The 15,988-nt window shown below is 38.7% G+C and overlaps 1 protein-coding gene and 1 long non-coding RNA gene across 3 annotated transcripts in view; one reads left to right on the plus strand and one right to left on the minus strand.

Annotated features, from left to right (window-relative positions):
• Positions 1 to 8,029, plus strand: part of LOC142249621 (uncharacterized) — a 97,781-nt gene extending 89,752 nt beyond the window's left edge. For both annotated transcript variants that reach the window (XR_012725083.1, XR_012725084.1), the window contains exon 3: positions 7,992 to 8,029. This is a non-coding gene — a long non-coding RNA (uncharacterized LOC142249621). The remainder of the gene's footprint in view (positions 1 to 7,991) is intronic.
• LOC142249617 (interferon-induced very large GTPase 1-like) overlaps positions 1,070 to 15,988 on the minus strand; it is a 32,526-nt gene continuing 17,607 nt past the window's right edge. The window contains exon 3 of the mRNA XM_075321347.1: positions 1,070 to 10,246. Within this exon, the coding sequence (XP_075177462.1) occupies positions 2,992 to 10,236 (7,245 nt within the window). The 5' untranslated portion in view covers positions 10,237 to 10,246 and the 3' untranslated portion in view covers positions 1,070 to 2,991. The remainder of the gene's footprint in view (positions 10,247 to 15,988) is intronic.

Below are 15,988 nucleotides of genomic sequence, written 5' to 3' on the forward strand. Positions count from 1 at the left end.
CCCCCTGTTCCAGGTGTGTGTTGGACTGGATATTGCCTTCCCGCCTTTGGACTGTGTGTGGTTTAACCGAGCAGAAAAAGTGTGGGAAAGAGTCTATGAGGCAGACACTGAACAGAGGGAGAGATATGAGTAGTTGTGTCACTGAGGTGGTGTAATCTTGCTGGACACTGCCTGAGGAGAATCCGATAAGCACGGAGTGGGAAGTTTAACGGTGCCAGCTGCGATACTTCTGTGGGTTGGACTGTGAGAGGACCCAGACTTTAACCAGGACAGGATCCTAAGAAGGGAAGACATCGCCTGCAGGAGCCCAGCTGCCAAGTGCCAGAAGAGAAGAAAAGTTTCCTCTTGCCTCTCCTGGAGAAGTGCATGCCAACGACCCCTGCTGTCCCCGGAGAGAGACGTTTTTTCACCACAGTACTGTGAGTCTCCATTTGTCCACCTTGGTTAGAGCGTAGTGTAGGCCGCAGTCATTAGCCGTGTGGCCCCAGTAGTGGAGACCAGTAAAACTGTAGCGTAGCGTAGCTAGGTATATTTTTGATGATTCTGTACTGTTCCCACTTTGTGCTGTAATAGTTGAGGTAACGGCTGTAGTCCGACCCAGCTAAGCAGTTTATTTGTTTATTGCCTCTGCAATTTCCTCATACCCCCTTCCCGCTTCCTCACTGCAGTTGCGTGTCCCTGCCTGTAAATAAACCCTGTTTATCTGTAGTCTTGTTTTGTGCTGTCACTTATTCTGCACTGCGGTGGTCCCAGGGCCAGCACTTCAGTGTTTCAAGAGTTTCATTTTTTATACTGTTTATGTATAAGTTTCTTATGTCATTTTTGGCATTGCTTTATAAAACCAAAGACTCGAGTTCCATAGGAGATCCAAGATTTCCCTATATACTGCAGTACTATTATATTGCAGTATATAGTATAAAAGATTGAATGATGGCAGGTTCAAGTCTACTATGGAAACTAAAAAAAAATAACAATTTTAAAAAAAACTAATAAAAATAACGATTTGAATACCCCCACTTATCCCCCATTAATCATATAAAATAATAATAAAAAAACATTTAATATGGTCTTGTCCAAAAAAGTATGTTTTATTAAAAGCTAAAATTATTAAAACAATAAGTTTAATGCAGACATAAAAACGTTTCAAATTTGCTTTTGTTGGTCACCACACTTGCCAAAAACCCCCCTCATCATATGTAACCTAAGATTGTATCAATAGAAACATCAGATCAGCGCACAAAAAAAACCCCAAACCTTCACACAGCTCTATGGATAGAAAAGTAAAACGTTAACGGGTCTCAGAAAATAATGCCAGAAAAAGCCATCTTTTTCTTTCTTGTGCAAATTTTACATTTTTTTTTCCATTACTAAAATAACACAAAATGAAAGCAACCCTTCCCGCAAAAATTAGCCCTGATTACAGCTATGAGGAAGGAAAAATAAAAAAAGATGGCTATTGGAAGGAGGGGAGGAAAACAACAAAGTACAAAAATGAAATCTTTCTGGGTCGTTAAAGGGTCCTTGAAATACCAAAAAGCGGATTTAAAATATTATATTTTTATTAGCAATAAAATGAAATCATCATTGATCTACCTGTTAGCTATAAAAAAGTTACTATATTAGTGAATTGCCAGTTAATGAAAGCGTGACATTTGTTCAGAACCTTGCCACATAATTGTATTGCATTGACAACCTCTTTATGTTAATAGGTATTGTGTAATTTTTCATATCCCTTGTGATTGTTCTGCAGAGGAATTATAACAGTTGCTCCTGGTTTGATCATTATGGGGTTCCAGTAGTGGCACATCTTGCAATTAACGTATGATAATTGAACTCATCTAACCAGCAGAGTTCATATTTATAGTCATTTCCCAAATAAGATTTGACCTGTTTATAGTATTTTCATTGTTTCATTTGATAGTCAATGTCCTTATCCCATAGTACGTGTTCAATATTATTTACATGAAAGGGGTTATCTGGGACTGAAGTTGATCTCATACATAGCCTATTATTTTTAGCTTTATAGGGGTCCAACACCCAGCAGCCCCACTGATCAGGCAAAAATCACTCTGGGAGCAGCCAGAACTAAGCGAAATATGGGACAGAGCACAGCAGTTGCCGCCAAGTACTCCTTTTTAACTTCAATTCACTTGATTGGATGATAAAAAGCTGAGTAGAGTTGAGCAAACCAGATGTTTGGTTTCAGCCCGAACACCGGAACACCGACTTTTTCATATTACCTTTAAAGAAAAAAAAACAAAACAGCGTTCGGATGCTTTACGTATGCTGACCACTCTTTTGCAAGCATCGCTGTGTTCAAGTACTCTTGGTGCACAGCCCTGTGCGAGCCGCTTGCAGTGATTGAATGTGTTGCACTGGTGGTAATAACAGCGTGATTGGATGTAGTGTGCTACCCCTCCCCCCCCCAAAAAAAATAGAAAAGCCCCAATCACCCGCCCCTGGAAGTATTCTACTATAGCTGGCTGTATGTGGGTGGAGACTCAAACTGCCAATCAGTGACTTCCATTGAGGTTTAGACCAAGTCCGGACTAGTGAAGGTACGGTTTGGTTCCAGACGCCAATTCGAGCTTCCACGGGTTCTCTCATCTCTACTTCTAAGCAAAAAAAATGGGGTTGCAGTGTTCTGCTCTGTACGGCATTAAGTTCTGGCCACTGCTGAATCAATTCTCATCTGATAATGGGGGACCTTATCATTACTTAACAAGAATAGATTTTACTTGATAGGAGATAAAATGGAGTAGTCAACAGTGGTCACTAAACAATGTAGAAGGCTATTGTATTCCCCGACATCACTTAGTTCTGGCTGGAGTTATTGGATGTTGAGCACCCAGTGATCTCAAATTAATATTCTACACTGGGGATAGGTCATTAATATGTTAGTCCTGCATAACACCTTTAAAGAATCAATAATCATATTATGTGGCCATATTGACTTTAAATGAGCAACAGTCTATTGAGTACTAAGGATGACTATATGAATTTCTCTATCTCATTAATGGCATCCTGTTTGGAATAACTTTTCCACTGTGAAGGAATCTTTCCTCGACCGTCAAAGATTAAGTTATATCTTTTTTCAAAATCAGATTGAAAACGGCAAGTAACCCACTTCCAGTAAACTAAAGAAGATTGGTCTGGAGTAATGGTCCACTCATTGTAAGGAGATCCTGCCTTTTTATAATCCCTGAAGCGAAATTTTTTGCCACTATCTTCTATCCACCATAGATCGCTTGATACTACACTAGTGCATATTTCTATGGCAAAATGTTTAGTATTTTCCCATTTATTCCCTCCTAAACCGCTTGGACGATGGAACTGCATGCTGTGACATCCATCATGTGTATTTGTAGTATGTGTACAAACAGCATCACAAAATGGGCACTGTTTCCAGCATCCGGCAAACTGGTCAAATAACATTGTGAATGTCTTTTCTTTCAGATTACTCAGATCACATTCAGATAACTCATCTTTCAGATTATTTACTATAATTTCTAAAGCTGTTGACATTGCCTTCTTAAGAAACTGTATGTCATTGATATCCTGATATTGAACACTTTTCAGATCCTTTGATGAAAGTTTCATTTCATTGCCAAGCCTTTGGCAAAAAATTGCCAGCCATGATTTCACATCTCCATTTTTGTCTGCGACTTCCCTGGTTGATTTATCTATAGCTTTTGAAATCAATTGTTTAAAAAAATCCACTTTAATTTTCAGAATTTCAGAGATTTTGGCCTTTTCACTACAATACAGGTCAACACGTTGTTTTAAAAATACTTGAACTGACGATTTAGGATCTTTGATATAGGTCATGTAATCTGAGAAACTTTCCCTTTCTGCCAGTGACTTCAGTAAACAATACTCCAGTTTTGATCTGTTCCCATTTAATGAATGATCGTTGCTTTTCATGTCACCTGCTAACTGAATTGCCGCTTTTTCCGTCACTTCTTGTTGAATGGAGCCTTTTAGTGTATTACACAAAAACTCGGCTAGTGATGCTGTTTCTTTAGTTTCCTTACAGGAGATTTTAAAACTCTGCCAGAATTGATCCTTCTTACTTTCTAGGTAAACAATGGGATTATTGGCTTTTCTAAAAGCATCTGATATTTGGATAAATCTTCTGGCGGCTCTTTGGCACAAGAATAGTGATACATACAGTTTGTATTCTGTCAGAAACTTCAGTTTGTTATCCAGCAACGTATTTATTTCCATGTTTATGATGTTCAAAATTTCATAAAAATAGATACATTGATAATCCATTTTGTCTTGCTCTTTTTTATCAATATATTCATCAATTTGCTTCTTTAGTGCATTCGTAGTATTTTCAATTTTATTTTGATTATTAGAGTTAAGTTTTTGAGAAAACCATGTCGCTGCATTAAACCATGAGCTTTGTTTACTCTGCATGTAGTTAGAGAACACTGTCGGAAAATCCTTCCATTTATGAGATTCGCTTATTGTAGCGACAAGACTGGTTTCTGTTTTGAAGCGCTCTAGGAAAACGTTTTCTAAATCTTGGTGGATCTTGGGAGGCGAAGGCATTTGTATTTTGTCTGATACTTTAGTAATTAAGCCTATCCACATCTCATTGAATTTTTCCTGCAATTCTTCGTCACTTAAATTTCTCCCTTTTAAAGTCAGGGCCATGTTTTTGCTTTTCTCGAACATTTCATCCTCATATTTCTCCTTAAAAGTGTCAATTTTTTTACAATTAATTTTTGCTGTAAATAATTCATCAGCTTTTTTCTTCATCTCATCTATAAGATCATCTTTTAGAGTAAAGAGTCTTTTTTCTGCATTTGTTCTCCATTGCACTAATAGTTCACTATCGTTTTCTTCAGTAAAAAAATTCTTGAGATCTTCCTGAATGTTATTGTATTTTCTATCAAATTGCTTGGTCAGAGAAGCCTTGTCTACGGATTCTATCACATTGTTGTGAATCTGGTTGTTGATCATTCTTTGAAGAGTCAGCATGTGCTCTCTAATAGACCAAGCCCACTGACTGTATTTTGTTTCCAGTTTGTTATAAGCTGCAATTTCAAGAGAATTCTTAAAACTGAAAACAAAGTTTTCATTTAGCAGTGCAGTCCACAGATCATTAACACGGGCTTTAAATGTTGAAATACTTAAAATATTTGCTTGTTCTTCCTGTTTTCCTGACTGAAGTATGATCTTCTTTAATTCTTGAACATTTTCACTGTAACTTGGATTTGGAGGAGCCATGGGTGGGTCACCTTCCCATAAGTGGGCAAAATAGTGAATATGGGTGTTTACATCAAACTGAATGACATCATTAAAACAAGTGACATCACACTGCTCCTGCTGTGCGGCGCACAATGTCATTTCATCCAATTTCTCTTGAAGTCTCCTTCTTCCCTCCATGTTTTTTTCTTTGGCTGTGATCTCTCCAACATTTTGATGGACAAATAAGCAGCTTGGTCTGAGGTTTACTTGCTTCATTCTCAGAAATGCTTGGACTGCAATCTGTAGGATGTCTTGCATTTCAGAAGGATTTTCACCAAAAATGTTAATTACAGTAAGATTACCCAAGCCGATTACAAATGTAGCCAGTTCATTATCATGGTTCACCGCATTTGTTTTTGATAGTTCGACAGCTCTTAATCCCTCCGTGTCTATTATAAGCAAATATTCAAACTTTAGTTCATGCTTAAGTTCTTCATCAACCTTAATAAGTTGCATAAAAGCTCCTCGAGTACATCTTCCAGCACTCACTGCAAACTGCAGGCCAAACATAGCATTGAGTAAAGTAGATTTACCTGTACTCTGAATACCTAGTACAGAAAGGATATAAAGCTTTTTATCTCCTAATATTCCTACCAGTTCGTCCAGAACAGCTCCTACCCACTTCACGGGTACATGTGCAGCGTCACCATCCATAAGCTCAATTGGATGCCCTGAAACCATTAGCTGTGCTGCAATTTTTGGTAAAGTGAAAAAGGTTTTATCTTTTTCAGGGAATATACCTAAAGCTTCATAAATTTGTCCCAGTTCTCGGAGAATGTGCTCAAGTCCAAATGTTGAGTTATTTATCGTTTTGGATAGTTCTTCCATGTTGCCTTCGATTTTTTGTAAAAAACGTTTGTTTTTGCCTTTTTGTTTTTCCAACTTTAAACCTGACCAAATATTGTGATATTCTTGATATAAAGCTGATAATGTTTCTGAAGATAAATCATCCAAAAACATTTTAAACCACTGCAGAAAATACAATTTTGAGCATTGATCATTGGAATGTAGAATATGCAGGAGAGATCGCATAAAATCGTTCAGAGGAAAGGCTTTTTCTAGTTGTTTGTTTCTTAGCGTTTGCTTTTGAGACTCGATATCACTCCGTTGTTGCTCAATACTCACATTATTTTTTCTTGTGAGTCTAGTGAGTTCCTTGTCTTTTTTGCTCCACTTGTGCCAGAGTTCACCTTGTAATGGGAGAAATTCATTTTTCATGGCTGATACATTTTTTTCTTTTAGTAATGACAGTAGAACCTCTGCTTGCTCTTTTCCTCGCTTGCACTGCTCCTTGTCCACGTCCATCACAAATCCTTGATTTTTGGCTATACTTGCACATTTGTAAAGAGAGGATTTTTTATTCGACGTGGTCAATAATGATTGCATTGCATTTGCTATTCCATCTACTAAATCTGCTTCGTTTCTGTCTTTCAACCCTATTTTTAATTTTGAACTAGGTTTTGGTTGAGTGTATTCTTTGTCTGCAAGAAGACAGATTAATGGTGTGGAAGACTCATATAATTGCTGCAAAAGCATTTTCCCTTTTCCTTCTCTTACATCAGAATTGTTGAACAAGACTACAATGACTGAGGAAATCTCTTTTAAAAATTGCACTTGTTCATCGTATGCTCTGGCATCACCATGTAGATTAGTAAACGCAATACAGTCATTGAACTTATCATCATCCTTTCCACCTGGGCAATACCAAGCAATTTCTGTAACGCCATTCATGAGCAAACAGTTCTTCGTACTTCCTTTGCAATGGCGGTGATAGAAGATGTCATGTCTTTGGTTGCTCATTAGCCAGTTGACTATTTGTGACTTAGAGAAACTTGATGCACCCAAGCGAATGAAAGATACAATAGGAGTTTCAGCTTCAGTAACAAATTTGTTGTTAGATTTATCATCATTTTCGGTTCCATTTTTTGTTTTCCATTTCTTTTTAACTTCTTGAAATGACCAAAGAGGAAATTCAATACACTTTGTGTTGGGGTTTCTTACCAGAAATGGTAGAGCAAACTGACAAATTGAAAGTTTCGTGTAAATATATTGTCGCATAAAATCATTAGCACAATAAAAAATTGTCATCTGCACATCCATAGGGTGAATAGGTTGTTCATTATTGGCACTATTTTTTTTTAAGTCCCCATTGTCATCCATGAAATCATCGAAGAAATTATCAAATGAGTTATTGTTATCTTCTTCATTTATGGTCACTGTGTTCTTTTGATTTTGATTATCAGCACTTTTGCATTGTATGTATCTAGTGCGATAGTCCAGCATCAGCAGCCTTTGTAGATAATGGAAAGAAAGTTGATTTTCCTTTAAAGTTTGGGTTTCAGTCATAGAAGATTTAAATATCTTATGAAAATCAGCAGTTTTCAATTTCTGTGGATAATATCTTATTAGGTCGAGCCTCTTCAACAATTGCAGAAAGTCTTCGTCCATGCTGCTGCTGTCAGTTTCTTCCTCAATGTTTTTAATGTTTTTTTCATCCTTACAGATAATCTCCAGCTCCTTAGCAATTTCATCTGTGCTAAATTCCTTTTTTATGACACTTCCATAGGCAAACGCTCTCAGATAATCTTCCATTTTGCTCCAGTCACAAAATTCAGAATGTTGAATAATTATTTTTTCAACACTAGAGAAAATACAACCTTCTAGTTGACTTTTCATGAAAATCAAACGTTCGGTTTTCTGTTGCAAAGTCATTTCTTTGTATTCCCCTGCAGATGTTAATCCTGTGTAAAGGACGAATGCTTGCGCCCGTTCATCGCACTGACCTTTGAGGTTTGTGTACTCCTTATGGACTTCTTCCAAGTTAGTCTGTAAGAATTCAATATCTTTATATCCTAAAATGTTCCGGAAGTAGAGATTTTTCACACAGTATCCAAAGTTATTTGCAATAAGGAGGATCAATAATTCCGCATCTTTCTGATTTGTCTCCCTCATCGTTTTCAAAATTGAATTAAGTGAAAGGTTAATGTTCTGGGTAGCTTTAATCTTTTCTTGATACTGTTGTTCGGTGGATGACGACAGAGAGAATGTAACCTGAGAAATATTTTCTTTTGATTTCTGCAGAACATTAAGGAGTTCATTAAACTCTGACACATTAATCTGCTCTCGTTCATTATCTTCTGATTTATAAATCCACTTCATGATTAAAGAGGCATGTGGAAAATGATCAACTGAATAGATATGTGTCTCAAGTAGCTCTTTCAATAAAATTCTTATGAGGTATACATCTTTTTCTGTACTTTCTTCGTATTGTTTAACAATTGTAAATAAATATTCTTGCAGACCTTTATCTGACAGGCACAGGTTCACCCAAGCGCTATAATTTCCCGTTATTTCACTTAATGTTTGTTTAAAATCAGTCAATTGTTTCAATTGTTCTTCCCAATTTTCAGCTTTCCAGGATTTTACTTCTTGCAACAACACTTTTTTTTTTTCCAAAGCATCCACTAGATGTTCCCCAATCATCGTTTCTGAAGTCAGACCAGTTGATGACGTGTAAGAATCACATAAACATGAAGCAAGTTTCATGACATCTGTAAACTGATCCCTGTGATTGCTCACTATAATCTCCCAAATAGGCATTAGCTGAATTCCACGATCTATCACACTCCAGGTCTTGTTGCTTGATATAAGACCTGATCTCCATTGAATGAGAGAATCAACTTCTGATGGACCTCCAGTTTTAGTAGAAAAAAACTGAATGTCTTTCTGAAATTTGGACATAGTTGATCTGTCAATAGAAGCCTGTAGATCTGTTTTTGATAAGCCAAAATCTCCTCCACATCCAGCAAAACTCGCACCTATATAGAAGTTAAGTGCTTCAGATGACATTCTTTTAGCCTCATTCATCTGATTCAATTCAATGCCTTCCATGGAAGCTTTCCACCAATATATTCCCCCAAAGTGTATAGGTCCTAGGTTAGCATGGGAGCCAAACCTCTTGAAAAATTCAGTGCATTTTTTTTTTACAATTTGCTCATCCGAATGTATGCCAATTAGTTTTACAATGTCTTCTAATCCATTTAGGGCGGCCTCAGAGAGCCTCAGCTGATCCTTAGTAAAGTAACATGATGCTAACGGGATGTAATTGTATCTCGTTGTACAAATATATGTTCTCTTACTTGAGTGTTGACTGGTTCTCTCAGATTCTGAGTTTTTGCTATAATCTGTACTACTTTTTAAACTAAAGCCCATAAAACTAAAATTGATTGAGCTACTTAAACTTAACCCTATTTTTTCAACTTTTTTCTGAAAACTCGATTCTTCAATTTGGGATGTAAATTCTTTTTGCTGAAAAACTGGACTTTGCTCCGGTCCAAGAAGTTGCAAACTTTTTGGAACACACAGTAGTGGTTCACGCTTGCGAAACACATCGTCAATGTTTTTTGTCTGGAAAATTCCCTCAAGTGCCAATCCCCCAGAAGCATACTTAAGGATGTCTTCATCTTTTATGTTCTCTTTTCTGAGAAATGATTCTTCTATGAGCTTAATCTGCTTTTCATATTGATCTAGAAGATCCACTAATGACTTTCCAGGTGGTGCAGAACATTCAGAAGGTATTTCAAGGGCTTTACGTATGTCGTCTTCTTTCTGCTTCACCGCCTTATCATGTCGATCTTTTCCTTCAGATTGTAATGTTCTTAGTTCAGTTATCATCTTCATTGCCTGCTCATTTTTTTCTTGTATTACTTGACATCGTTTCTCTTGTGTTTGGGTAATATTTGTATTGCTATCTGGTACATTGAATAGTTTGCGTAATGCTCTTTTTTCCCATGGATAACGGGTCTTCTCATCTAGTGAAGAGCAGTCTTCAGGCTGAACGAATAGTATTGATTGTATGCTATTAATGCCCAGTTTTTCTTCAAGCACACAAAGCCAATAATCAGGATCCAATCCAGTCTCATGGAGCTTACTGGCAAGCTCCATATCGGTAGAACTCCCAGCATGATGTTCTGTCATTTTCGTAGAACTAAAAGAAAAAAAAAATCTTATATTGTAATTTCTAGAAATTTTCCTTACAAACACAAATTTTGAATTAGTCAAAATTGAAAACCATAATCCCAAAATAAATTACAGCACTGGTGCATTTTAATCTGCATCTGAGGTTTTTCTGTATGTGCATGTAGGAGGTGGTCAAGTACTGAGTACTGTGCTGTATTACTACATTTTATGCAAAGTCTTTTGTATCTGTGCTGGACTGCTGCTTCGGGAGGATGTGTTTCCCCAACATTGCAGAGCTGACTGGGTGTAGCAGTTGGCGCCTCCTAGCGCTGAGATCTAATAAGATAAATGTATGCTTTTATAGTATTACTGCATAATGTGCATTTTATAGTGACGGAAAGTATTTTATAGTGTAACCTGTCATGTGTCACTAATGTGTTAGCAATGTTTATAGAGTAAGATAATAATGTTAAGTAGGATAGGATACAAGCTGTGGATAAGGGTTTGTTAGTAATAGGAAACCCCCCTAGCTATGGTGAATGTGGTCCAAGGGGGGAATCTGGCTGTGACCTTGAGGGTGGACAGGTCTCTAAGCACATGGCTGTAGTGTTTGGCCACCTATATATATTTACAGAAAAAGAACCGGAACTCTATGACGTACCCGAGTTGTGCTGGTTGCACCTCCATTACGGGACAGTTCCGCAGGAGAATAACTCTGGAGATCTGCACTCTGAAGGTGGCCAGAGCAGCCAAAAGGTACTTTTGTTTGTTTTTCCGCTCATCTTTTGTTGTGCATGTTGCACCCCACCCCTGTGCTGGAATGCCAAAACTGCCCTTTGTTCCATAGACTTCACCCCTTGGCCCAAGGACATTGCCCCTTTGTCCCAAAGAATTTGCCCTCCTTTTCCCAAGGACTTTTACCCATGGACCTTATCTTTACCCCGGTGCTTCACGACAGTGTATCCAGTACTAGCATCCGCAGAGAAAGAAGGAGGTGGAGGAGACTTGTGGAGTGGGTCAGGGACTGTCATGCATCCTTCCTGGAAATGGCAGTTTAACAAAATCAAGCTGATGCTGGCGAATCAGAGACTGCTGTTTGTAGACAGTCTGTTCATGCACCTTTGTGTCCTTGTTTGGCGCTCAAATAGTTTGGACTCTGGCCTATGGTCAACATAGACTCCAAAGTAAATGCAAAAAAATTGTTTTTAGTTCCATAAAGATGCGGTACATTCTGGTATCCTCCATTTTGATACAAGTAAAATATATCTTTGTACCGTGTTAGCCAGTAGAGATAAAAAAAAAGTGTCTTTAGTTCCATAAAGATGCGGTACATTCTGGTATCCTCCATTTTGATACAAGTAAAATATATCTTTTTATCTCTACTGGCTAACACGGTACAAAGATATATTTTACTTGTATCAAAATGGAGGATACCAGAATGTACCGCATCTTTATGGAACTAAAGACACTTAAACAATTTTTTTATCTCTACTGGCTAACACGGTACAAAGATATATTTTACTTGTAAAGTAAATGCAGGCAGTATACATAAAAAAATATTTAGTAAAGTCCTGGCCAAAGACTGCCAGATTTAAGGACGGAGGCATGTTGGAGGTGGTCGAGTAGCTCCACCCCTACTGAGTACTGTGCTGTATTACTGCATTTTATGCTAAGTGTTTTATATGTGCTGAGCAGCGCTGCTTCAGAAGGATGTGTTTCCCCGACATTGCAGAGCCAGCTGTACGTAGGAGCCGTCGCTACCTAGTGCTGAGGCGTAAGAAGATAAATGCTTTTATGGTATTACTGTATAATGTACATAACATTTTATAGTGATATAAAGTATTTATAGTGTAACCTATAATGTGTTATTAATGTGTAGAGAGTGAGATAAGAATGTTAGAATACAAGGTGTGGATAAGAGTTTGTTAGTATTAGGATGAGTGATAAGTAGGTGCTAGCATGCATAGAGTTAGATACTTTTCATAACTGAGGAAACTTAGAGCAAGGTGGGAAGAGTGATGACAGTGGTTAGTGAGACAGATCAGAAAGTGAAGGAGTTCTGCAGAGAGGTTCCTGAGGTGCGGACGACCTGTGGACTAGGTTCTGTCAGGGAACTGGGAGGTTGCCTCCATTGTGTTATGAGCTTACGGCTTCTCTCGTGTTGGGCAACCTAGATACCACCCGAGGTGAAAATTGAACACGGGAAGCCACAAAGCTAAGAAACAGGGAAAAGCAGAAGGTTAGACTCAGGAGCTGGAAGGCTAATACCCAGGGCAAGAGCTAGAAAGGAAAGTACCCAACAGAACAGCAGAAGCGGAACAGAAACGTATAGAGAAAGTGGCCATGACTGTCCTGAAGATTGCAAGTCAAATAAAGTGTTTGTTGTGTTGCAAAGATTCTGCCTGTGTCATGTGTTATCCTGCTACATCTCTACCAGTGACCTGCAGTGGGGCGGTGGATGTACCCCAGAAGACTCAAGTAAGTGTCTTACCAGCCAGGTCGGAACACTAATAAATATGCCTGTTTGGCTGAAATTGGGGATGCAGGGTCAGGACTAGAATCACTACAGCAAGATGTTGTTCCTAACAACCAGGAACACAAATGCTGTAGGAAGGAGGGAAATAGGAGTGCAACAAAGGCCGGCAGACAGACAGGGTCATTTGTTGCCGAGACTGTGAATGCTGAATAGTGTGTTGTAGTGCTAGGGTTTGGCATATTGCGGCTCGGTTAGACAGTTTTCTGGGTGGGGCTGGGGAAAACCCAGCAGTGATCTTGCACATTAGTAGTAATGACAAAGTTAGAGGGAGGTGGAAGGTCCTTAAAAAATATTACAGGGACCTAGGAGAGAAGCTGAAGTCCAGGACCTCCAAGGTGGTGTTTCACAAATACTAACGGTGCCACAAGCATCACTAGAAAGACAGCGGTAGCTTAGGGAGACATATATGTGGCTTAGAAATTGGTGCAGGAAGGAGGGGTATTTGGGTTCATGGAGAACTGGGCTGACGTTGTCAGCTACAGGCTCTATGGTAGGGACGGACTGCACCTCAATAGGGCGGGTGCAGCTGTGCTGAAGGAAAAAATGGTCAAACGAATGGAGGAGCTTTTAAACTAGTATCTGGGGTAGGGAGAGTAGTTGTGCAAAAAAGTATAAAGTAGACAAAGTGAGACAGTAGGGGTCAAGGCTGGTTTAAGGGGGCAGGGACAGGCAAGGAAAGCAGGAAGATGAGGAGTAAGAAAAGTGTTAATAATATTAAATCTCTGCTGGCAAATGCAAGACGTCTTGTAAACAAAATGAGTTGGAGACTCTTATGACAACCACAGATTATGATGTGGTGGGCATTATAGAAATATGGCTGGATGAGAGCCATGACTGGGTGACAAACATAGAGGATTACACCACATTTCGAAAACACAGGAAAGATAAAAAAGTTGGAGGGGTGTGTATATTTATCAATTCTAACTTAAGTCCTGTGCTCAATTACGACATTGGGGAGAGCTGTAACAATGTACCGTAGTCAATATGGATTAATTTACATGGTGAGGGCAATAATGTAAAGCTGCTAATTGGAGTTTGCTATAAGCCTCCTAACCTAGCTGAACAAGTAGAGGATGAAATGCTGCAACAAATTAAAAAGTCAGCAAATAATAATAATTGGGTCCTTATTTATGGGGATTTTCAACTATTCAGACATTCAGTAGGACATAGACTCCTCGGGTTGTGCTAAAAGCTGCAAGTTCTTATCTACAATTCAAGACAATTACATCTCTCAGATGAAAAACTATTGCTCTATAGTAGGCACAAATATTAAGACAAGGGGAATAAGTCCCACTCTCTTCTGGCATGACAACTGAGGGAAGATAGTGGGAACTCTTCCACATACGCACTGAAAGATGCTAAAGGGATTGTTTTATATGACCCTACTAAAATAGCCAAGACTTTCCAAGACTATTTATCAAAATTATACTCCCTCCCTAACACTATTCTCGCTGACCCTGAGGAACGAGGGAATTGATCCAGTCTTTTCTTCAACAGTGTAGATTGCCCACTGTTACCAAGGAAATGGCATCTATCGCCAATAAGGAAATCACACAATAGGAACTAGGTGAGATACGCAAACTACTCCCTAATGGTAAGTCACCAGGCCCAGATGGTCTGACTTATCTTTATTATAAGACATATGGGGCACTCCTTATTTGGCTAAGTTATTCAATGACTTCCTTACAGCCTCTCCTATTCCCACGACTATGTTGCACTCATATATTGCACTGATTCCAAAGCCAGGAAAGGACATTCTGGACTGCGCCAATTACAGACTCATAGCATTACTCAATGCAGATCTTGAAATTTTCACTAAAATATTAGTGCTGCATCTTATCTGCTTCAGTCCCTCATCCCTCACCTTGTTCATTAGGACCAGCTGGGATTTGTTCCCTGTAGAGAGGGGGGCGACAACACAAGTAAGATAGTAGATCTGATCGAGGTGGTTAATAAAATGGAAAATGAGGCACTCCTTATTTTAGATGTGAAAGGCCTTTGACGGGCTGGGGTGGCCATTCATGTTTGAAACATTACACCATTTTGGAATTACAGGTGCATTTGTTACTGCCCTGAGAAGTCTGTATTCTCATCCCTCGGCCTAGGTCAGACTTCCTTATGCCACAACTCAGCCTTCTCAAATCTATAATGGTACATGTCAGGAGTGCCCCCTGTCCCCCCCTTTTTTTCTTTTATGTATAGAACCGTTGGCTGTAGCTATTCGCATTGACCCTACTATTTGGGGGGGTAATGGTAAGGGACAGAGAGTTCAAGCTATCTTTATTTGGGGACAACATTCTACTGATATTGTCGGAGCCGCATACTACCCTCCCAAATTTGGACGCCCTGCTAAGCCATTTTGGTAAACTTTCTGGCTATAAGGTTAACCAAAGTAAAATATGTAGAGAGTTACGCAATGCACAGTCTTTTATACTTCAATTTATCTGGGCCCATAAGAGACATAGGATCAAGAAAATGACCTAGCTTGATAGTAAATTGAGGTGGGGATTGGGAGTACCTGATATAGCTAAATATTCTTGGGCGACCGACCTACGTCATATCCCAGCGTGATCCAATCGTATTGCTCCAGAACGTTTACACTTAGCTCTGAGCATTCTCCCTTGATCTCATTCCTTTTCAACCCCAAATTATTGAATGATTATCGTGAGAGACCAAAATACTACCCTATACCAGCCTATCCACTAAATTCAACTTACCAGCCAGTTCACAGTACCGATATTTGCAAATAAGACATTTCATGAACTCCCTTTTTTCTTTGGTTGGGTCTCCACCCCTACAATTTTTGAAACATTATGTAGAGCTGGGGTCTCTACTAAGGGTTGTTGAAGATAAAAATTGAGTAACCTGAAATACTTAATTCAGCCATTTCACAGACCTAAATATGTAGTTTAGTTGATGTAGCCTAACACACATATTTATGAATGCTTTTGTTTCTTACTAACACATACATATATATTCATTCAATGATTTTCCTTAATACAATATGTAAGCATATGTAAGTTAAAGGAGGCTCTTACATCCTGGACAACACCCAAGAACGTGGGGAGCAGAAGAATTCTCAACGTATGGACTGACAATCCAGCAGAGACTATGCAAATTGCTATATGTCCTGAGTGTAGCCTACGATATTTGATTGGACTATATTTTGTCTACACCCTTTTCTTACCTAGAACTATAAAGGCTTTGTGAAAAATAAAGTGAGGGAATTCTTTT

Source organism: Anomaloglossus baeobatrachus, chromosome 8, assembly GCF_048569485.1.
Source record: "Anomaloglossus baeobatrachus isolate aAnoBae1 chromosome 8, aAnoBae1.hap1, whole genome shotgun sequence".
Lineage (NCBI taxonomy): Eukaryota > Metazoa > Chordata > Amphibia > Anura > Aromobatidae > Anomaloglossus > Anomaloglossus baeobatrachus.